The following is a 23,699-nucleotide window of genomic DNA, read 5'->3' as shown; positions in this document are numbered from 1 at the left end:
GGGGCTAACGAAACGCTGCAGAAACATGTGGCTCCGGAATTCAGAGACCTTGAGCGCTGAATGTGAACGTACAGACCAGGCTGGAGGCATTTTTTTTTCAAAATCAGTAAAACTTTATTCTATTTCCATTCTTTGCCATTAACAGAAAATTGGAGAAAGCAATGTTTGTTTCACAAAGATAATGCATCTCCCAGAGAAGAAAAACTCTAAATTGAGAATAGAGGTAATATGGAAAAAAAAAAACACAGTACTGCCCTCTATTCAAAGAAAATAACTCCTGATCTTTTTGGTTAAAGTAATACTTAGACCAATCATTCAGTTTTCTTGCTTGATAAAGTGTGACTGGGGAAGAATGGGGGGGAAAAAAAAAGCACACAGACATTAACTATTTCACCTTGATGAAAATCTCAATACAGCTATGGAAAGCCTAAGTATTTATTCTTTTACAGTACACTGGGTGCTGGCTGCAAAAAGAAAAATGTATTCACTTCAGGCACAATTTTTAAATTTAAATCAGTAAAAGAAACTGGGTTTAGAAGCTGCAGTGTTCTAAGCAGCAGCAAAATTTGTGCATTGTTTTATATATTTAAATTACCACACCAATGGCACACCTCATCCTTCTGAAATTCTGCACCGCACATACTATTTGCAGAAAGTTACAAAAACAGATCTACTCTGGAAGGTACTTTCACTGAGATCTAACAGAACTTTGCTACATGGACTCAAGTTTAAATGAGAGATGAAAACAACATTGTAACATTTGGCCATCAACTTAATAAAGTTATCTGAATGCTCATACAGATTTATATATAAAAAAAGTTAATATAGTCCACCCTCATATGGTCCTCAGAATTAGATCTGAACAAACAGGAAGTGAGCCTCCCACTTGGAGGGGAAGATAATACAACTGAGAGCTAAGGCATAGTAACACCTTGTCAGAAATAATGAAGGTAGAGTATATATCTTTTTAGTGCAGAATTTCATAAGGTCTACCGGAGTAGAACTGTCTATAATGTTCACTTACATAGGCAATGTAGACTTGCAGTTACCAGTTGCGTTAAATGCACCATTCAAAAAGCGTCTAAAATGTGATACTATAAGGCGCCACCTTAAGGTTTCAGGATGCAACTGTGCATAATTTTAAAATGGTTTCATAAATTTTTTAAACATAACATGAGGAAGGTGTTAAAACTGGTGTAATAGCTTCTTAGAATTTGGAAGGGATGAACAGGGAGATATTCAGTACCCTTCACCAGCTCCCACTGCTTGATCGTACTTAGTTATGTGCTTTATGGATCAGTTAGTCAATAACACCAGCTTGACGAATCTTTCTCTCTGCACCAAATCCCTGTAATGACATAAAACCTCATTAATCAACTGCAATGTGAAATAATGTATATGGTTAACAGAGATGGAGAAATTGAGAGAGCTGTAATATATCAAAGTGTAGCCCACTCTTCATGTTTTGTTTCTAACAGGGTAAAGTGTTAGCAGGATTTCTGATATTCATATTTGGGGACAAAGCTGGCTCAAGTTAGCACAGAGCTTCCATGCATTTGTCTGCAGTTCTACCTAGGCACTGTGCTCTATACCATTTCCTTTAACTCCGAAGAATCCCCTCTACACACCTGGAAGGGTGAAGAGCAGTGTTCGCTCTAATTTTTTCCATCCATTTGTGGAATTTTGTTATGTGCAGCACCAATATCGAGGTAATCTGTGGATATGCACCATCATCTCCCGACTTTAACAGCCCCGTTTCTCACCAAGAGCTCACAACATCCTACTGCTAGTACCTAGCTAGGTCTTAGGAAAGGTGGGTCTTCAGGTGACCCCGGCAGTGCCTATCCATTCATTCCTACAGCCCCCTTCCACAAGGGTCAGTACATGCTTTGCAAACTATGCATATAAATGTACCATTGAAATGCAGCCACCTCTGGTGAGGAAAATTGGCAGCCAGCTAGGCCAACAGCACAGAGCACTGTGCAGGAGTTTGGAAAGAGAAGGGGAGTTTTGGAGAGGAAGAATCTTTTCCACTTATGCAAAATGCTTGAGATATTTAATGTTCAGACAGGGCTTCATCTGTAAAGGTCTTGTCTGAATGTAAAATATAATACCACAATTTAGAAATCAAAGTAAATGTTTCTTTTTAAATCAGGACACTAAGGCTCAAAATAATTAAAAAAGCACTCAGTTAAAAAAAACCACCACTCAAATTCCCCTTATTACCATCCTCTTGTATTAATACAAAGCACTTTAAAAGTCATAAAGACCATTCAACCTTCATGTGGTTTATATTTTTATACTGGATCAGCTTGGACAATTAAGGTAGCGCAGTCAAGTTCTCCTTCAGAGTCTCATGCACATATACAATGTTCTAGTGTCTCACATACAGGAGGTACTGTGTCCTCTGCACCTAGCTGAAGTTACCCATTCACATGTAGTGTAACAATGACAGTTTTGCTGCATTGGGGGACTCTCTGTGGCTACCTATGTTCCTACGTGAATTTCAACGTAAGAGTGGCCACACTGGGTCAGTCCAAAAGTCCATCTAACCTAGTATCTTGTATTCCAACTGTGGCCAATTCCAGGCATCCCAGAGGGAATGAACAGAACAGGTAATCATCAAGTGATCCAGCCTGTCGCCCATTCCCAGCTTCTGGCAAACAGGCTATGGATACCATCCCCGCCCATCCTGGCTAATAGCCATTGATGGACCTGTATCTTCCATGAACTTATCTAGTTCTTTTTTTTAAACCCTGGGATAGTCTTGGCTTTCACAACATCCTCTGGCAAAGAGTTCCACAGGTTGACTGTGTGTTTGTGAAAAAATACTTTTTGTTTTAAACTGCTGCCTATTAATTTAATTTGATGACCCCTAGTTCTTGTGTTATGAGAAGGAATAAACACTTCCTTATTCACTTTCTCCACACCAATCATGATTTTATAGACCTCTATCATATCCCCCCTAGTTGTCTCTTTTCCAAGCTGAAAAGTCTGTCTTATTACTCTCTCCTCATATGGAAGTTGTTCCATACGCCTAATAATTTGTTGCCCTTTTCTGAACCTTTTCCAATTCCAATATATCTTTGAGATAGGCGACCACATCTGCACGCATTATTCAAGATGTGAATGTACCATGGCTTTATATAGAGGCAATATGATGATATTTTCTGTCTTATCTATCCCTTTCTTAATTCTCAACATTGTTTCCTTTTTTGACTGCAGCTGCACACTGAGTCGATGGTTTCAGAGAACTATCCACATTGATTTCAAGACCTCTTTCTTGAGTGGTAACAGCTAATTAAGACTCCATCATTCTATATGTATAGTTGGGATTATGTTTTCCCATGTGCATTACTTTGCATTTACCAACACTGAATTTCATCTATGTGTGCACAGCTGACCATTCACCTTAATGAGGCTGTATACAGCAACCATCAGACCCTGTAGTTTCCCCAAGGGGAGCTCAACCAAAACATACTTATCAGAATTTGTATTAACTTTGTCTTACCTAGAGACTGTTCCTTTGCAATCTATAAATGGGAAAGGCTCACTTCTTCAGCCTGATACTTAAAGCTTTCATGGAATGCTTAACACATGATCTTACTTCTGAACTCAGAGCACAGTTCAAGTTGAGGGGCAATGTTATATTGATCCAGTGACTAACCTCAACACAAGAACATTTTCTGCCAGTTGATCCAAGTAATTGGTCTTTTATGCAATGGAAAGCCAGGGACAATGAAATACTATTTTTGCCATTTTTAAAAAAGGATGAGATAAATAATGTAGATAGTGTAACAGAGAAAAAATTAAATGATAGGTAATGGCCAAGAATGAGGTTTATAAGACCTTTACATGAAGTTAAAACTTATCAATCGGTGTGGAGCTTGCTAGAAGCATCTCTCCGGCAGTCTACTGACAGTTTTATTGAGGCATTATTTCCTGGCTATTCAGATGGTGACAACACACATTCTGCTAAACAAGACACTGTGCTGACCGGGGGAGAGGCGGAGCTGGGGTGGGAGGAGAGGAGTCTTCCCCCCACATCCCAAGCCCTGCACACCCCAAACTACCGTCACTGCCCCACATCTCACCCCACTGCCCCCACCCACCCTCCACGCTCACCTGTGTGCGTGGCCCTTGATGGCCTCCTGCGCGGCCATGCAGGCACACCCCTTAGAGGGAACACAGGTGAGGAGTGAGCTTGCTGGGCTCCCCCAGATTCCTCCATGCTAACAAAAGTTCCTATGAAATTCAATGAGCTGAGGCTCCAGCTCTTTCCCCTTTCTCCTAGGTGGATTATTTCTGCACAAAGGAGAATAGGCTCTTTCATTAGGAAGCTGTTTCTCTAGAGGAGTTTTAAATGGATTGCTGCAGAAGAGTACATTTTGCCTTCTAGCAATCAATTTGTCATTCTTAAAGACAATTAGCATCACCTGCCAGCTGAGGTGGTAATTATACACCCAGCTCTGAAATTCGGATTAACTATGTTAGTGCATTACAGTCCTTTCCAGGATCAGCAGCTTGAGTGGCTTGTGGCAAACATAGCAAAACAGGAAGCCTTGATTTTTACATTTAAAAGAATTAAAGCAAGAACAGTTTTAGCCTTTATCAGCATTCAGAGGTTACGAAAAGAACAGTTACTTACCTTATAGTAATGTGGTTCTTTGTGATGTATTGTCCACACCCATTCTACTCTTGGTGCTTATGTGGGTGATGTAAACAGGATCAGATTCTTTTAGCCAGTAGTGTCCACTGAGGCTACCCCTGCACCCTAATGTTCTCACATCCCCATGCCAGATAAAGAGCAGAGCAGGCCCAATCATCCCCACTTCCTTCGCCAATACAGAATCCCAGAGGAATAGGAATCCACAGTAGTGGAGGAGGGTGTGTTGTGGAACCAATGTGGACAACACACAAGAGCCAGTTACAGTATGGTAAGTAACTCTTCTGAGAGATTGTTCACATGGATGCACTTTTGGTGACTCAAACAAAAAGTCGTGTTTCCTTGGCGGGGTGGGTAATAGGACTCTTACTTAGATAATGACCGTAAGACAATCCTATCAAAGCAGGCATCCAGTGTGGAAGCCTCTATCAAGGAATAGTATATTATAAGTGTGGGGACTGAGCTCCATGTAGCTGCCCTAAAGATTTTAGAAACAGGAACAGTCTTCAAACATGGGAAAGACTGAGGGGGGAAAAACATAAGTTTAAAAAAAATCTAGGCTTTGAAGAGTGGCAAAGTACAGCATGGCCCTGAATAAGAATAGGATGTACAGAGATACTGCTGCCAGATGGACCCTTGGAAATATTCCACATTGTTTCACGGCTAGTCAGCAGTCCACTAGTGCTCAAATGAGCAGTCAAGGGCAACAGCTGGGGCTGAGATGCCCCAATATAAAACTAAGTGGAAGGAGGAGTTTTCCAAGTCAGTCTAGTTAATGCTTTCCTGCTCTGGAGCAGAATGTTCCTGAACTTCAGCTGAACGGCTTCTTTCAGTGGACATCATCCTGTCACACATCCAGGCTGTCAGACACAAGCAGGGTCCAGGTGCAGGATCTGACCATGGTTCTGCAAGACTGTTGGGTAAGGCCAGTAAGGGGATGGTGGCGGCCATGGTAAAAGGTGAATAAGGTCCTAATACCAGAACTGCCTACAGCCTGGGCAGTCGGGATCAGTCATGCATCTTGCCTCACTTTCCTCAGTATCAGTGGAGATTACCTACTCCTTTCTGTCATCATAATGCATAGCTGTGATGCTGTCTGTCTGTCAGCACCTGGACCATGGATCCCTGGCGTAAAGGCAGAAATGCTTTTTATGCCAGGCAGATGGCTCTGGGCTATAGATGAACTTCTGAGGGTACCACAGACCTTGTGTTTGAAGGTGATCTAGATAAGCTCCCTCCACCCCTGAAGAGGCATCTGCCACCAGAGTCTTGGTAGGCAGAGGCAGAGAAGGTTATTCCGTTGCACACGTGAAGAGGGTCTTATCAATTTAAGAGGGAGAAGACTGATCTTCATGTCTATGCAGTGTCTGTTGGGTAGACAAATTTCAACCCTCCCCTGCAGGGAGCATAGGTGAAGTCTGGCAAACTGCATCACACAGGTGTCCTTCTAGATTGTAGTAAGCCACCTGACAGTTCCACATGATATTCTCATAAGCAAATTAAGGAAATATGATCCAGAGGAAATTACTATAAGGTGGATGCACAACTGGTTGAAAGACTACACTCAAGAGTAGTTATCAATGATTTGCTGTCACACTAGGAGGGCGTATCTAAACTGGGTCCCACATGGGTCAGTCCTTGGTCTGCTCTTATTCAATATTTTCATTAATGACTTGGAGACTGGAGTGGAGAGTATGTTTATAAAACTTTCAAATGACACCAAGCTGGGAGGGGTTGCAAGGACTTTGAAAGGCAGGATTAGGCGTCAGAACCTTGACAAACTGGAGAATTGGTCTGAATTCAAAGAGATTAAACTCAATAGAGACAAGTGCAAGTATTCACGTAGGAAGGAAAAAATCAAATACAAATTCAAAGTAACGGACTAGGTGGTAGCACTGCTGAAAAGGATCCAGGGATTACTGTTGACTCATTCAATTTGTGATACAAGATGTGATACAGTTGTTAAAAAAATCTGTTACCCCGGGTGTATTGACAGGAGTGTTGTTCATAAGACAATGGAGGCAACAGTCCCTCTACTCAGCACTGGTGAGGCCTCAAACCGAGCACTGTGCCCAACCCTGGGCACCCCACTTTAGGAAATAAGTAGACAAATTGGAGAGAGTATAGAGGAAAGCAACAAAAATGATCAAGCAAGCCTGCCTTTGTAACAGATGGTCCCTTACATCGAAAAGTCACCATATTCAGGTTACTCCTAGTCCCAAAAGGACCAGTCAGTCACTTACTGCAAGTTGTACCTTAATGTTTCTCAAAGACAATGCTTGTCGCCAATCCTGTAATCTAACTAAACCGTTAGCTAGGAAAAAGAAAGGAATTACTTACAAGGTTAAAGCAGGTTTCAGAGTGGTAGCTGTGTTAGTCTCTATCAGCAAAAAAAATAAAAATAAAAATGAGGAGGACTTGTGGCACCTTAGAGACTAACAAATTTATTTGGGCATAAGCTTTCGTGAGCTACAGCTCACTTCATCCGATCCATTCAGTGGAAAATACAGTGGGGAGATTTATATACACAGAGAACATGAAAAAATGGTGTTGCCATACCAACTGTAACGAGACCAATTAAGGTGGATCATCATCAGCAGGAGGAAAAAAAGCCTTTTGTAGTGATATCCAGGATGGCCCATTTCAAACAATTGACAAGGTGTGAGTAACAGTAGGGGGAAAAAAAAATCAGCATGGGGAAATGGTTTTTACTTTGTGTAATGACCTATCCACTCCAGTCTTTATTCAAGCCTAATTTAATGGTGTCCAGTTTGCAAATTAATTCCAATTTTGCCATCTCTCATTGGAGTCTGTTTTTGAAGTTTTTTTTGTTGGAGAATTGCAATTTTTAGGTCTGAAATTGAGTGACCAGGGAGGTTGAAGTGTTCTCCGACTGGTTTTAGAATGTTAATTCTTGACATCTGATTTGTGTCCATTTATTTTTTTGGGTAGAGATTGTCCGGTTTGGCCAATGTAGATGGCAGAGAGGCACTGTTGGCATATATCACATTGGTAGATGTGCAGGTGAATGAGCCTCTTACGGTGTGGCTGATGTGATTAGGTCCTATGATGGTGTCCCTTGAATAGATATGTGGACAGAGTTGGCAACGGGCTTTGTTGCAAGAATAGTTCCTAGGTTAGTGGTTCTGTTGTGTGGTGTGTGGTTGCTGGTGAGTATTTGGTTCAGGTTGCGGGGCTGTCTGTAGGCAAGGACTGGCCTGTCTCCCAAGATCTGTGAGAGTGAGGGATTGTCCTTCAGGATAGGTTGTAGATCCTTGATGATGTGCTGGAGAGGTTAAAGCTGGGGGCTGAAGGTGACGGCTAGTGGTGTTCTGTTACTTTCTTTGTTGGGCACGTCCTGGAGTAGGTGACTTCTGGGTTAAAGCAGGTAAACATCACGCACAGAAGAGTTATCTTAGGTTTCAAAAAGTTATAGAAGTTGCTGTAAAGTGCAAGCTGTGTCCTTTAGGGCTACCCCAAGCAAAGCAGTGCGGGGATCCCTTGCTTATGCTTAGATATATTGCCCTCTCCAAATTTCTCAGCAAAATAGCGATATGGTTCCTTCTGGTCAGGGACTTATTCCCACCTCAGTTCGGACAAAGGTTTGTACATATCCCCTTTTCATGGGTATAGGGGGAGCAAAATCAGTCTTTGTCCACTGATGTTCTACAAATGGTTCATCTGGTGTCTACAGGTCTCTACTGATGGACAGAACATGACTTTTATACTAGTTTACCACAAGTTCACACTTGGTAATGCTTCTCTCCTGACCGTGGGGATTTCCAGTGTCATAGCAAACACTTTTATAGTTACGTTGAAGCAAACATATAAACGTTACCTTATAACATGGGATGCAGATAGTGAGATTAACACATTCAGCGACCCATAAGCACTTCATAAAGTTGAAACACTAAACACATTCTTATAAACTTGAGATCTATTTTAACAATTCTAACACAGGTGAGCCAGATCGGTTTCCAGTTATCCATTTGTCAGTGTTCGGTGAGGCCTGGGCATGAGCTAGCACCTGGTCTGCCAGCATCACTGATCCTAGGATGCGTTAAGTGGAATCTTAAGCAGGAGTAGAGAAGTTATTTCCCCCCTGGAATTAGCTATGGTGCAACCCCTGTTGGAATATGGTGTCCAGTTCTGGTGGCCACAATTAAACAACGTTGGTAAACTGGAGAGGGTTCAGAGAAGAGCCAGGAGAATGATTAAAGGATTAGAAAACATGTCTCAGGTGATGACTCAAAGAGCTCAGAGGGATAGCTCAGTGGTTTGAACATTGGCCTGCTAAACCCAGGATTGTGAGTTCAATCCTTGAGGAGGCCATTTAGGGATCTGGGGCAAAAACTGGGGATTGGTCCTGCTTTGAGCAGGGGGTTAGACTAGATTGACCTCCTGAGGTCCCTTCCAACCCTGATATTCTATGATTCAGCTTAACAAAGAAGGTGGGGTGTCTTGATTAGAGAGTAACTAACTACATGGGAAACATTTAATAATGGGGTCTTCAATCTAGTAAAAAAAAGTTATAACATGATCCAATCGCTGTAAATTGAAGCTAGACAGATTCAGGCTGGAAATAAGGTAAATTTGTAACAGTGAACATAATTAACAATGGGAACAATTACCATGGGTCATGGTGGACTTTTTAGAAAAAGCAACCAATCTTGATTTGAAGAGCTTGGCTCTAGGAATTATTCAGGGGGAAGTTCTATGGTCTGTGTTATACCGGAGGTCGGACTAGATCATAATGACCTCTTCTGCCCTTGTAATATATGAATATTTTAAGCGCAGTTATAAAGAGCACGGCGATCAATTGTTCTCCTCTGAAGGCAGGTCAAGTAGTAATGGGGCTTAATCTGCAGGCAAAGGAGATTTAGGTTAGATATTATGGAAAAACATTTTAACTATAAAAGGCAGAAAAGTTCTGGAATAGGTTTCCAAGGGAGGGTTGGGGAATCCCACCATTGGAGGGTTTTAAGAACAGGTTGGACATTAACTGGTCAGGGATAGGTTAGGTTTATTTGGTCCTGCCTCAACACAGAGGGGCTAGACTTGATGACCTCTTGAGGTCCCTTTCAGCCCTACATTTCTAAGATGTGTCAAGAGTCTGAGAGGCCAGTCTCACTGATGTTCTTGAGTGATCTTGATAAACCTCAAACAACTTTATCTCTGTAAGGTAAGCTCTCACTGACCTAAAAATCTAACATGGCTACTATGAGCGCTAAGTATTGAGTCTATGTGGATTTCTCAGACTGAGGCCCAAAATGGTAAATAACTTAAGGTTATTTCAACTGAGTTGGCCACATGTTGGAGGTGCGGGAGATCTTCCTTGAATCAGTCAGTCAAGGTATATAGGTAGACCAGGATCCCTGGTCTCTTTAGATGAGCTACCACCAAGGGTTTGGCAGTTGTGAACATCCTCAGTGCCATGGAAAGACCAAAGGGCAGGCTCCCACACTGGTAATGAGATCTTACTAGGAATCTAATTCATCTAACCCACAGGAAACCTTACTGTAAAAACAGGAATTCTGCAGGTTGAGAGCTCTGAACAAATCTTGTGGATCTACAGAGGGAATTACGGAGGCTAGAGTCACCATCCTGAAACTGAACAGCAGATGAAGGTGTTGAAACAAAGGTCCAGAATGGGAGGCCAATCCCCTTCTCTGGGATAAGTAATGGGAATAAAGACCCTTGCCCTGACTACCAAGATCACCTCTTCCACTGCTTAGTTGTAGGAGTCCACTGTTTTAACAGTATCTTAGGAGAAGGATTCATGAAAAGCGATGAGAAAGGGGGGATAAGAAGTAGGAAGGGATTGGAACTGGCTTGTACAACTCCTGGGACCCACAGGTCTGAGATGACTGAATCCAGATTTCCCAAAAATAAGAGGTGGTTGCCAAAAGGGGGCAGAAGAGACTAGATCCTCTGGAGGTTTTCCTAGACTCGTGACAACTGTGTCAAACTGAATGCCAGGGGAAAGACATTTGTGGAAGCACTAGAGGAAGAGTCAGAGTCACTGTTCCTGGAACCTCTACTTCTTTCTCAGAAACTCTGAGGTCTCTTGAGGCTGGTAATAGTAATCAGCAGAGAGATGGTGCCTGAAAGTCTGGTCTTGCTTGCTTCTTTCTTGGGGCTGAAACAGAGGCCCAGGGAGCAGAGAATGGCTCTAGAGTCCTTCAAGAAACGTATGGCCCCATCCCCCTTTGGATTAAGAAATTTGTTGCCAAAGAGAAGACTGTCAGTTGTTTGAACCTCCTTGGGAATCCCTGATAATCAGAGCCACGATGTTCTCATGGCTACCAACATAACCATAGTATGTGCTGCTGTGTCAGCCACATCTGGCACAACATGTAAGGACATGTGGACTATCAACTGTCCTTCAGACAGATGGTCTTTAGTTACTCTTGGTGTTGAGGTAGCCTGTTCACATACCGAGACAGTTGCACAGGAGAGCTTAGTCACCAGTGACATCTGGAGGCAAGTACATGAACAGGCTGCATGTCCAACAGGTCCAGTCTCTGGGTCTCACCCCCTAGCTGTAGGGTTGGAAAGCCACTCCTGCTATGACTTTTCTTGGACCACAGCTATCACAAGCAACCCTGGTAAGAGGAGACAACACAAGTACTCCAATCCCTTTGTAGAGACTTGACACCTCTTGTCAGCTCACTTTGATAGGGCCAGAATGGGCACTGGCTTGTGGAACAGGTTTTCTGCAGGCTCTAACAGTCATTTATAGGCATGGCAGGGTGAAAGAGGTCCTTGAATCTGAGGTTTCTTCCGCACCACTTCCAGAAATATATCTAGAGTGTCTGCCATGTGCTTGATAGTGGTCCTGAAACACCCTGAAACCATTCAAAGGAAAGGAGCTGAAGGATATTTACTGCCCAGTTGGGACAGAATGAGGAATTCGCAGCAGGGACAAGTTCTTCCCCTTCTAGATGTTGTTCCTCTTCACTTTCCTCCTTCTGCAGTCTCAGTTCCTGGAAACACACTAGCTGACCTGGTTGTGTTGGTTTATATTGCCTCTTTGGGGAGCATGAGCCTAACCCTAGAAGGGGCTGATGATGCAGGCTTATGTGAATATGGCTGCTTCCCACCCTCCCACAGCATCCAGTACGGCCCAGGGAAGTACCAGAAAGGATGTTCACCCTGAGAGTCCTAGGATAGCAGGAAAACTTCCCTTACAGATCCCTTTGCATTGTGCTATCCAAAAGAGCACAAGGAGACAAGTCCCTGATATGACCGAATGGTGATGAAGATGATGAGAACACCTCTCCCAAGGAGGAGAAATGCTGTCAGGAGTGCTCTAGCCAGGTAGGAGATGAAGTTGGTACCAGCGATACCACCTTTACCTGCCATACTGAAGGTGTAGCAGCTAGTGGCTTAGTTATCACCACCCTAAACCTCTCAAGGAAAGGAGACTCCAGTACCAGGCCCAGTGAAAAGTCACCTAGTATGTTGGGTACCAAAGGCTCAATATCAAGAGACATGGTCTGCTGGATACCACTGGTGCTCTTAAGAGTTGGTATTAGGATGCCAGAGGAACCCTTCTTTAGCCTTTTGGGTGCTCCTTCACTGTTGAGAGGGCTAGAGGAATCTTGTGCTTAACTGTCGATTACTGCAAATCCTTCTCTCTGGCCTTGACAATGTAATCTTGCCCTGCTCATATCCATTCCAAATGCTGCTGCAAAGATCATTTTCCTAGACTTCACAGTAGCAGCCGTGTTAGGTCTGTATTCACAAAAAGAAAAGGAGTACTTGTGGCACCTTAGAGACTAACAAATTTATTTGACCATAGCTTTCGTGAGCTTCATCGGATGCATCCGATGAAGCTCACGAAAGCTTATGCTCAAATAAATTAGTCTCTAAGGTGCCACAAGTACTCCTTTTCTTTTTGTGAATACAGACAGTCACTTTGCCCATATCACTTCTCTTTGCATCACTTTACTGGCTCCCCTTTTCTATGGATCAAATGTAATCTGCTTGTTATCTTAAAGACTTTACAGCCTATCCCTGCCTTACCTCTGTCTTATTCATCTAGATACCTCTACTCTGATTGGTCTAAAGTTTTCAAAACAAGCAAGCAACTTCATCCTTTCTCCTATGTTGTCCCTCGTGCTTAGGAGAAGCTCCCCATAAGCATCCACAAAGCTACCTTATTATCCTCCGCCTTAATTATCTGCCATGATGCCTCTGAAAAAACTTGACAACAATTAGGCCACTGTGTGCACAACTGCCCATCATGCTTACCAACATTGTCCTGTTTTCTTGTACTCTTCCCCAGACCCTGTCTATATCCATCTGTTGTCCCTTGTCCTTTAAGTTGATTGTTAATCTTTGCGGCACAGACTCTGTACAGCACCTAGCACCATAGTATCCTGGTCTAAGACTAGGGCTTGTAAACAACACAGTGATGGTAAATAACTTGCTCAGTAAGCACAGGTGACCTACACTTCAGCTCGACTTTGGTGTGGTGCCCCTTCCTACCTCAGAGGTTGAAGCTGGAATGGGTGCAGATGCTGGGGTCTCTTGGTTGACAGCCCAGCAGCTTGGGGTGGAATCTCTCTTCACTGGAGGTGTTCATGGAAGACTGAGGTCTAGCTGCATCCTTCCTTTCACGGTCCAGCAAGGCTTGCACAGAACACTCCAGGAACAATAATTTTCAGTGGGCGTTTTTCCAGTTCTGAGTCACTCAGATCTACATACATGACAACACATCACCTGCAGTATAATGCTCTCCCAAACAAATAATGGGCACCAGGTGCCCATTATTAAGTGGCACAGAGGTTTTGCACAGACAGGCAGGTTTTAAAACCTGGAGATTTCACTTTGGTTACTTTGCTAGAGCCCTTGTACAGAGGGGAAGGTTTCTGTGCTAAAAACAGAAGCTGATTAAAATAAGGATTTTTTGTGTACTGCCAACTGGCAACAAGCCTAACACACAACTATATACACACTGAAGGAGGTGGATACTGCAGGAGTTTCATCTCATTGCTACCAGCAATAAAAAACTACGATAGCTGGGCCTACTCCCCGCCATTTACATCCTTTTATGGAGATGTGTATGTTCAAGGACATTAGAGCACAGGCACTACCCCCAATGGATACTGCTGGCAAAAAAGAATCTGATCTCATGTATGTGGGGTACATATGCACCAAGAGTGCAAATCATATGGACAATTCATCTTGAAGAATCAAGATTCTATTACCATAATTACCATTATTTCTAGATATTTATATAGAGTAATTTTGCACACTAGGCTGTTATCGTAAGAGTATACCTTTGAGTTATCCGGTCCCCTTGGTTGACGAAGAACTGTTAGGCGAGGAGCACTGGCATCATCTAAAGTAATGCTCTTTAAACGATTAACAAGTCTATCAGGACGCGGAGCAGCAACAGCCTTTGCGCCTTCACTGTAACAGAAATGGAGCTAGTTACTTGGAGCAGCAGCCATGCCCTGGATAACGTCTGGACTAACATTTGGGAAGGCACACGAGGTGACTGGGAATTGGATAATTTGTACCAAGACAAAAAGGAAATTGAGACTAAAGAAGTCACCTCATTTTGAGATGGGCTTTCTGGAAAGGACATTATACCAACCCCAAGGTCCTACGATATTTACTGCAGCCCCTGGATTCTCAGATGTCAGCAGGGGCCCACAGAGCTTTATCCTCTATAGCTAGTCAGGAAGCTAAAATCTTTCCTCTCAATGCAAACCTTCAACAGTCACCCCATGTGTTTGTCACATCCCAATTAAGCTTAATGCCAGTGCTCAGGAATCATTGATATGCCGTGGTACAACATGCCAACAACTCTCCAGAATCTCTGGAGAAACAACTGGCTGTTACAGTTGCAGAGATGAACTCAAAAACTTGAAGTTCCAAGTGCTGCAGACTCATGCAGTTTACACAATAACTCTGACTAGCGTGAGCTACCTATTCATCTCAGAAGGGGTTAAGTGCAGATACCCAGTGATACTGATATTTAAATTAAATTCCTCACATAAGAATGAGGGGGTATGTAAATTTTGCACAGTCAAAGCCATAGGTCCCCTGAGCCAATGGCTCCTCAGGCTGATGCGGTTAAAACACATCAGTTTCATGACCAATGGTTCAGGAATCACATCCAACCACCTTTGACCGCCCTAACAATGGATCAGGTAGCCATATTGAAGCTAGGTGAACTGGAGGCAGGCTTTGACAGTCTGAGGTTAAGCGAGACAAACCCATGACCTTCAGGATTGTAGTCTAGCGCCTTAACCACTCAGCTCTGTATGTAGAGCTTGGAAAAAGCACCACTCCCCCTAACCTGGCTGCTGCTTAATGCCCTCTCTTTAGGGATATGCTTGAAATACATCTGGAAGATCCAGCAGAAAGTCCTGAATTGCCTGCTTCCTGAGCGGGGCAGGCCATTGTGACTACATAACTCCTACATTCAAGTCATTACACTGTTTTTCAATTAACTGTCTGGGACCCGGTTATCTAAGAGACTGACTGACCCATACTTCTCACAGCATTTAAGAATAGCTGGGAGGCTCTCACTGTCAGCGTCTTTGTTAAAGATTTTGCAAATGGTGGCAGTGTTCTCCATGGTGGGGCCCTCACTTCAGTCTTATAGAAACGAAGGATGATTAGCTCTAACTCAAATGCAAGAAGCTTTTTGGTTTAGTCTTTGCCCATTTTTGAGAGTGACCACACGACTTTAAAGTTTGTGCACACCTAGCTGCTACTGCAAAAGGTTTTTAAAAGTAAAACTGACATATTAATGGTCAGCCATTCAAAAAAAAATCAAAGCTATTTATTCAAACAATATCTACTAATCTCTACTTGGAGTTGTGCACTCCTAGCCAACACAGCGCAGGAAAGCATTTCTTCTCTCCGTGTTCTACACTTGCTTCAGGGTGATTTCTCCCACAGTTTGGCATAGTTTTCAAAATCTCCTTCAGTGCAGAACTCCGTTTTCCAAAGCACCCAAAATAAAAAGCTGCCTGCCTGCCACATTTTCTTGCAATTAAATGTCTACCAGTAAGGGATCAGTGGAAAGAGGTTTATAACAAGCGTGCAGAGCTACAATGAAGTTTTCTGAATATTAGTTAAATGCTAGTCGGAAGCTTTGACTCCAACCCTTGTTGAACTGCCAAACATTTTGCATATGATGTATGCAAGGCTGCTGTAGCTATGCTGGTCTCAGGATATTAGAGACAAGGTGGTTTACTGGACCAGCTTCTGTTAAGAGAAGCTGCATAAGCTTGAAGAACTTTCAAGCTTATGCAGTCTTACCAACAGAAGTTGGTCCAATAAAAGATATTACCTCACCCATCCTGTCTTCACAGAGCCCTGTGGGCCATTCTATTAAATCTTGACTTCTAATTTCATTATTTTACTTGGTTTACCTGTGCACATCCATGTTTCCCATTGTCAAATACGATACTAATCCTTTCAACAGGCAGGAATGCTGCTGTCCATTCAGTGACTATTAAGAACAGGACTTCTGTATTATCAAACATATTGCATGAGGCAGTCATTTACCAAATATGCCAGTTAACACAAAGCACATTAAGGTCTGTCATGTAAAACAAGCGTCACTTTCCCACGCAGGAAAGTGTGTGCTTTTCCCCCGACCTGCAGAGATTTGATTGTTTCTGATTAAACCAGATAATCCCAATTCCTCACCAGACACGCCATACATTACAGGCACTGCATTTCCCTGTGCGCTGATTCAGGATCACGGAGAACTCTACTTCATCTCCAGCCTGCAGCTCTACACCATCCTGAACTTCTTTCACATGAAAAAAGAGCTTTTTGCTGTCACCCACTTCATAGTTAATGAAGCCAAACTGAAAAACAGCAATGCAATTTAGTTCATTCATGTCATTTCAAATGGACACACTATTGCATTTCAACTCCACTTTGTTTATGTGTTGTATTAAAAAGGGACAGAGTGCAGGCAAGGTTTTAAAAAAATGGATGCCTAACATCAGGCTCCTAAATCCATATTTAAACACCTATTAAGCCAAAGGGCATGGTTAGTGTCGCAGCACTTTTGGAAGTCAGGCCACTTATGGTCCTAAATATGGCCTCAGAAGCATAACTTACATATTTGTTTTTAAAATCATGGCCTAATACTGATACTGTCATCTTTCTGTGTGGGAACAACTACGTGGAATACTGAGTTAAACTGCAGACAGACACTCCATCTCAGAAGTCTAATAGCAGAAGGGGTCCAGAGAAAGCAAACAAAAGGAGGCAGGAGGTAAAATATTCAACTCTTTTGTGAGAAAGTATACACAATAAGTGGCAGAAAGCCTCCATCAGGTGCTTCTATTTACTCGTAATACAAGAAGTGAATGCCCTGTGAAATTAAGGTGGCAACATATTCCATCCTTCCTCCTCCTGCACTCATCTCTTCCCAAGCAGATTGTGGATTTTACTACAAGATACTTGCATACAGAAAGTTTAGTAAAATTAAAAAAGGATTAGACAGTTATACGAATAATCTATTGGCAGCGACATTAGCTATGATAAAAACTGAAGGGATATCAGCCCTCATATTTCAGGACAGAGCTACCGCTAACTACTTGAAGTTAGGAACAAAACTTCTCCCATAGGAAAATCATCATTCACATCAAACGATTTGAAAGCTTATTTCCAAGATGAGGTAGGATATGGGACTGTCAAGTGGTGCTCTTACCATCGACGTGGGTATGAACAATGACACCATCAACACATTAAAAAGACCACTTTGAACTGTTTGGATTAATGTGTGTTAAATTACTATGTATTATTTCAAGACATAATGGATTTCTTTGGGACCTGAAAGCAACAATCTAAAAGCTAAAAATAGCCAGTTCGTACAGGTATCACTGAAATGTAATAGTGCTGGTGACACTTCTAGTTATCAGTCAGGTGCACATGGGTTACCAGAGTCTTCACTGCCTTGGAATGTACACAGTTCTGTGCAGCGAAGACTGTTTTAACTACAGATAATTAGTTGATTGTGCCTAAACCAGTAGGATCACTGCAAAAATAAAGTCCTGCAGAAACTCAAATGCTATTGGGCACTTGAACACAGAAAGTAGATCCACATTTTTTCCACCCATGCTGCAATGGTGATCCAATATCTGATTTGCCTACGTGTGAAGGCATCCAAATCTGTGTTTGCCAAAATGCTCTTCTGACATGCTCTTAGAACTGTCCTCACACGGTGAGTTTGGCCAATGACTTGTCCTCTTTGATGGACAGACTGAGTTGCAAGCAGTTCAGGTCTCTGTGGAGCTCCTTTTCTCTCTCACTGGTCATGCAGCACTGCTGCAAACATCCTTGCTGCAGGAATTGTGGCTGATCTATACCCTCCCCCAATTTGGTAGATCTCTGAAGCAGTAAGCTCCATTAGTTTTGGCAACATTAAAAAGGTTCCCTCCCCTCCCCTGCACATAGCAAACAGGGGTGGCACAATCACATCATTGGAGGGGTGGAGGGAAGAGGAGGAGATCTGCTCCTACACTCAGGTGCATTTTGAATCATGTAGTCAGAAATTTTTACAAGTGACTGCTTGCTGGATGCCACTTTAGTTCAGAAACTTTCTATGGAGGCACAGGGCATCCGCCAGTCAAGCTATTTGTTGCATCCAATCTTAGATCCTGTCCAGTTCTGTCTTTCCAAAGTTCGTCATATTTGTCAAAGATTTTGATTACAGAATTAGCTTTTGTCAGATCCTGTTAGGACCTACCTCAAGTACTCAGCAGCCAATTCAGTGAAAGTGTGGAATGCGTCTCCAGCCATTTGTATGACAGCCATGGACATTTCTAATGTACACCGTGGTTTCTTTGTTGCATGCTCTTAGCTCTTGGATTCTTTCAGCTTGAGCTTTCAGCTGATGCCCTCATTCAGCTTAGTCTGGTCTTTTAAGGGCTTGTCTACACTTAAAGCACTGCACCATTCTGCACCACTGTAGCGCTTAATGGAGACCCTACCGACACAGAAGAGATTCTCCTATCAGTGTACTTATTCCACCTCCATGAGAGGTGATTGTTATGTCACTGTGAGAAGCCCTCCCATCAACACAGCACTGTCTATACCAGGGGTTAGATCAGTGTAACTGCGTCGCTCTGGAAAACCTACCCCCCCGAACGACAGTTATACCAACATAAGCTGGTAGTGTGGACCAAGCTTAAGTGTTCCATCAGCATGGAAGAGGGGCAGGGGCACAGGTCATACTGTGTGACTAACAGTTGCCATCGAAATATTATCTCTGCATCTTGTGAAGGACAAGGCTCTGTGGAAAACAAATTTCTGGACTGACAGCTGCTGTGATCATCCTTCCCTTGCCAGACTTCAATTCAGTCATCTTGGCCATGCCAGCAAAGTGTTTTAATGACATTTATTAACTGGGCTGAAGCAGCGGTGTGTCCCATCAGAATCAAGTATACCTCTCACAAATCTCTCCATTTGTTCAACATCGAGTATTTTCAGTAGAGACTTTTGTAAATCTGAGGTTACATGCAGTCCATTACGTAAGTTAATAAGCACCTCTGGATGTGATTCAGGGTCAAACGGGTTGTTGATGACATGGCTGGTAAAAAATGTACCATGCTCCTCATCCCTCTTCAGTGCAAAGGTAAGGACTTGTTTGTGGACTGTCTTCACTACTTCTTGTCAGGCCATTTCTCGTATACCTTTTTCACATTCATAATATGAAGTGGTGTACTGTCATCTCGAACATTAATAATGAATGACTTGTGCATAAGTGTCACAATTAAAAAGCTAGTTTCTAGAATATTTCAAAAGACTAGTACTACATGCCTAGGCAAATTACAAATAAAAACCTTCTACCAAGCAGGCTAGAAACTACACTATGTACAAAAGCTTACAAATGGAGAAACATTACATTAGGAATTCACACATTTACATCTATTCATTATGCAGTACAAAACTATGGGTGCACAACCTATAGCTACTGCTTCACAATCTTAATTGAGAGACTGATCTGCTCAGCATATGTCAATTGAAAATAGAATCACTTGTACAATATTCTGACAACTTAGAATGTGATATGAAAACAGTTCATGTTATCAGTGTTTGCCATATGCTAAAGTTCCTTTCTGAAAAAAACAAAACCTGCCCTTACAAAACCAATACAAATCTTTTAATACACCATTGTTTGGTAGCTTTGATCAATAACCATCTGTCATAAATATAAAGGGAAGGGTAACAATCTTTATTTATGCAGTAATATAAAATCCCTCTTGGCCAGAGGTACAGAATCCCTTTACCTGTAAAGGGTAAAGAAGCTCAGATAACCTGGTTGGCACCTGACCAAAAGGACCAATAAGGGGAGAAAATACTTTCAAATCTGTGGGGGGAAGGTTTTTGCTTTGTCTCTCTGTGTGTGTTCTCTGAGACAAAGAGACCAAGCATGTAATATAGCTCCTACTGAATGATACATCTAACTTAGAGAAATAGTAAGTAATAGCAAGGAAATAGATAGAGGATAGAGTATCTTTTGTTTTAGCTTGTGAATTTTCCCTGTGCTAAGAGGGAGATTTATCCGTGTTTTTGTAACTTTAAAGTTTTGTGCAGAGGGGAATCTTCGGCATTTTGAATCTTATTACCCTGTAAAATTACACTCCATCCTGATTTTACAGAGGTGTTTCTTCTACTTTTTTTCTCTCCTTATAATAAAGTTCTGTTTAAGCATCTGATTGGTTTTTAATATCCTAGAAACCCAAGGGTCTGATCTGTGTTCACCTAGTTTACCTATTTGGTTGGTAGATTATTCTCAAGCCTCCCCAGGAAAGGGGGTGAAGAGGCTTGCGGGGGGATATTTAAGGGAAACAGGAACTCCAAGTGGTCCTTTTCCTGAATCTCTGTCTAACTGACTTGGTGGTGGCAGCAGTACAAGGACAAGGAAGGATTTGTACCTTGGGGAAGTTTTTAACCTAAGCTGGTAGAAATAAGCTTAGGGGGTCTTTCATGCAGGTCCCCACATCTGTACCCTAGAGTTCAGAGTGGGGAGGGAACCTTGACACCACCACATTAAGGTTTCGAAATTAATATCAACAATAAACTTCAATCCATCATGCTGGAGTGTTTCTGGAACTGTGCACAAAGTCACTCATTTTGGGTACCGTTGTTTCATCTTGCCCAGAGGCTTATGGCACCACTTAACAGCTCCACATATTACCTCATCTAAACGTACCCAAAATAAGCTTTCAAATGATATATGATGTGGGTGTGTAGTGTGAGTACATCAAACTAAAAAAATATGGCCCTTTTTAGAGAATTGCCGCATGCCTACTGAGGCTGAACAATGTGAGCTCCCAGGACTCCGACACAGGGGACTGTGACTGGGCACACGGGATAACAGAACAAAAGTTTCTGTGTAACTCTGTTTTCCTTCAAAATTCAAGTCCCAGTATTTCAGAGCTACACAAGTTAGAACCATCAGATGGTTACTCATATAGTAGTTAGGAAGTCTTTCCTAATACAAAATTAACTACCCTTATAATTAAGTTCTGGAATTTGTTGACTGGGAAGCTTCCAAGGGAGGCTGTGGAATCCCCATCATTGGAGATTTAAGAATAGATAGGACAAACATCTGTTAAGGATGGTCTAGGTTTACTGAGTCTTGCCTCAATGTGGGGGCTGGACTTAATGACCTCTCAAGGCCCTTTCCACCCCCGCATTTCTATGATTATGTGAACACTCTTGTCTCAAGGAAGTATCCACTAACCTGATCTTTCACACATTCCACAGTGGCTCTGCGGAAAGGAGTAATGTGACAAGCCATCGTCTGTTCATTCTGACCAAGGACGCAGAGCTGGAACTTGACTGTCTCCCCCTTTTGCAGGCAATCACCCTTGTTTGCCATCCCCACAATTCCAAATGGATAGACCTCTCCTTTCATCTCCCCTAGCAAAGAGGGAATGAAAACACTGTTTAAGATCTATTTCTGTTCCTTCATGAGGAAGTATTTTGAAGTGTTTCTGCATTGGACACAATGTTTTTTCTAGCTAGAAACTTGAATTAAAAGTTTACGTAAGTTGCTAGTTTATAGTTTAATCTACGGCCAAAGCTCATTGTCAAACTATACCAAGTGTGAGCTGAACAGACTCATTAAAAGTAATCTCAACTTTACACACAGTATGTTGGCACTTTAATGCAGGGAAGTGCTGAGTCAGGTTTGTTTCTGCTTACCATCCTCCATGACCTCAATCATTCCCTGGTATTCAGTCTGTGTGGGATCTACACTCCGCAGGGGGCGAATTACTTTACCCGTGTAGACAGTTGGATCAGCTTCCTCAGTGGCACCATTCACTGTAAAACAAAGACAGTACACACTGTTTAGATTACATAATTTGGGAGCCTAACCCAATGAGACCTTTACCCCTGATTGGGACCATTTGGTAACACTGCAGTATTACTGTAAGTTTCTATATTCAGCACAATACCCGAGACACACAGAATCTAGCAGAGGGATGGGCAATTGTTAATCAAGAACCCAGAAGCTTCTAGAAACTGGATAGCAAACCAAAGAGTCAAAGGATTCTCATTCTACCCCATGGCAGCCTATTCAGGAAGGCTGAGTGGATTAGAGCATCCTGAGCCATTCTGATCACTCCCATTGTAGAAGACAGGAATCTGATGTTGCCACAGCATCACTACACTTAAAGCTTTGCAGACACTGATGTCTGAACTGGCATTTCATCGTTTTCTTTGTAAATACTTCCGAAAAGAGCAAAGACTACTCGACAACAGCTCCCTTTTCTGGTGCACTTGATTTATGTACACTTAGTATGTCGGGAGTAAAGACCATAAGAATGGCCAGACTGGGTCAGACCAAAAGTCCGTCTAGCCCAGTATCCTGTCTGCCGACAGTGGCCAACGCCAGGTGCCCCAGAGGCAATGAACAGAAAATGATCCAGTCCCTGTTGCCCATTCCCAGCTTCTAGCATAGAGGTTAGGGATGCCATTGATGGACCTATCCTCCATGAACTCATCTAGTTCTTTTTTGAACCCTGTTATAGCCTTGGCCTTCACAACATCCCGTGGCAAAGAGTTCCACAGGCTGACTCTGCATTGTGTGAAAAAACACTTCCTTTTGTTTGTTTTAAACCTGCTGCCTATTAATTTCATTTGGTGACCCCTAGTTCTTGTGTTATGAGAAGTAGTAAATAACACTTCCTTATTTACTTTCTCCGCTCCAGTCGTCATTTTATTACTCCTGAGGCCATTCTGCGGCAAAAAGTTAAAAATTCTGCCCCTCCGCCCCCCAAAGTATAAAAGCTCTGCGCACAGTATTTTAAAATTCTGCAAATTTTATTTGTCAAATAAATGTGGAGGCTCCAGCATGGCATTGGGGACCCCAGGCCACTGGCTGCACAGAGGTGGGAGATCACTATGCAGCCTCCCCCTCCGGGACACAGCGGTAAGGCTGCACCCAACCCTGATGCAGCGCAAGGACTGGGCCTGCCCCAGAAACACCCCAGGGCCCTGACCTTTTGTGTCAAGTGCACCAGGTGTGGATGGGCAGGCAGGCAGGCTCAGCAAGGTAGGATCCAAGTGTGAAGGAGCTTAGAGTGAGGGGATCCAGGTGTGGGTTGAGGGGACTCTGTGTGGGTTAATCTGGGCGGGAATGGCTCAGTGGGGGATCCAGGTGCAGGGGTGATCTGGATGCACAGGGGCTTGTTGGGGGGGGCGGGGGGCGGTGGTGGTGGTTCTGGGAGCAATGGTAATGGGACTCTGCAGGGCGGCCCAGGAGAAGGTGGTTGGGGTTCAGCAGGGGATGTGTTTGGGTGTGGGAGGGATAGAACTTGGCAGGGGGTCTAGGTGTGCAGGGCTCAGTGGGGTGGGGATCCAGGTGCAGCTGGTTGGGGCTCAGTACAGTGGGGATCTGGGCACAGGTGGCTCATTGGGGTGGGGCTCATCAAGGGGGTTCTGGGTGCAAGGGAGTTTGGATGCCCAGATGTTGGGTTGATGGGGGAGCAGCTCCCCCTGAGAAGCGATGGGTGCAGAAAGTGCGGGGGGT

The 23,699-nt window shown here is 43.1% G+C and overlaps 1 protein-coding gene across 5 annotated transcripts in view; it reads right to left on the bottom strand.

The window, feature by feature from the left end:
- Positions 1-89: 89 nt before the first annotated feature.
- CSDE1 (cold shock domain containing E1) overlaps positions 90-23,699 on the bottom strand; it is a 53,993-nt gene continuing 30,383 nt past the window's right edge. For 4 of the 5 annotated variants that reach the window (XM_027822084.3, XM_037885401.1, XM_043533328.1 and 1 more), the window contains 5 exons: positions 21,869-21,988; positions 21,405-21,583; positions 16,346-16,509; positions 13,954-14,086; positions 90-1,348 (listed from right to left, as the gene is read on the bottom strand). In XM_027822084.3, the coding sequence (XP_027677885.1) occupies positions 1,301-1,348; positions 13,954-14,086; positions 16,346-16,509; positions 21,405-21,583; positions 21,869-21,988 (644 nt within the window). In that variant the 3' untranslated portion in view covers positions 90-1,300. Of the gene's footprint in view, positions 1,349-13,952; positions 14,087-16,345; positions 16,510-21,404; positions 21,584-21,868; positions 21,989-23,699 lie in introns of those variants that run through there. The other variant, XM_043533330.1, reaches the window with a different exon arrangement.

The sequence above is a fragment of the Chelonia mydas genome, chromosome 21 (assembly GCF_015237465.2).
Source record: "Chelonia mydas isolate rCheMyd1 chromosome 21, rCheMyd1.pri.v2, whole genome shotgun sequence".
Classification (NCBI taxonomy): domain Eukaryota; kingdom Metazoa; phylum Chordata; order Testudines; family Cheloniidae; genus Chelonia; species Chelonia mydas.
Note: the sequence above shows the minus strand (reverse complement) of the source record. Positions and strands in the feature narration are given on the sequence as shown.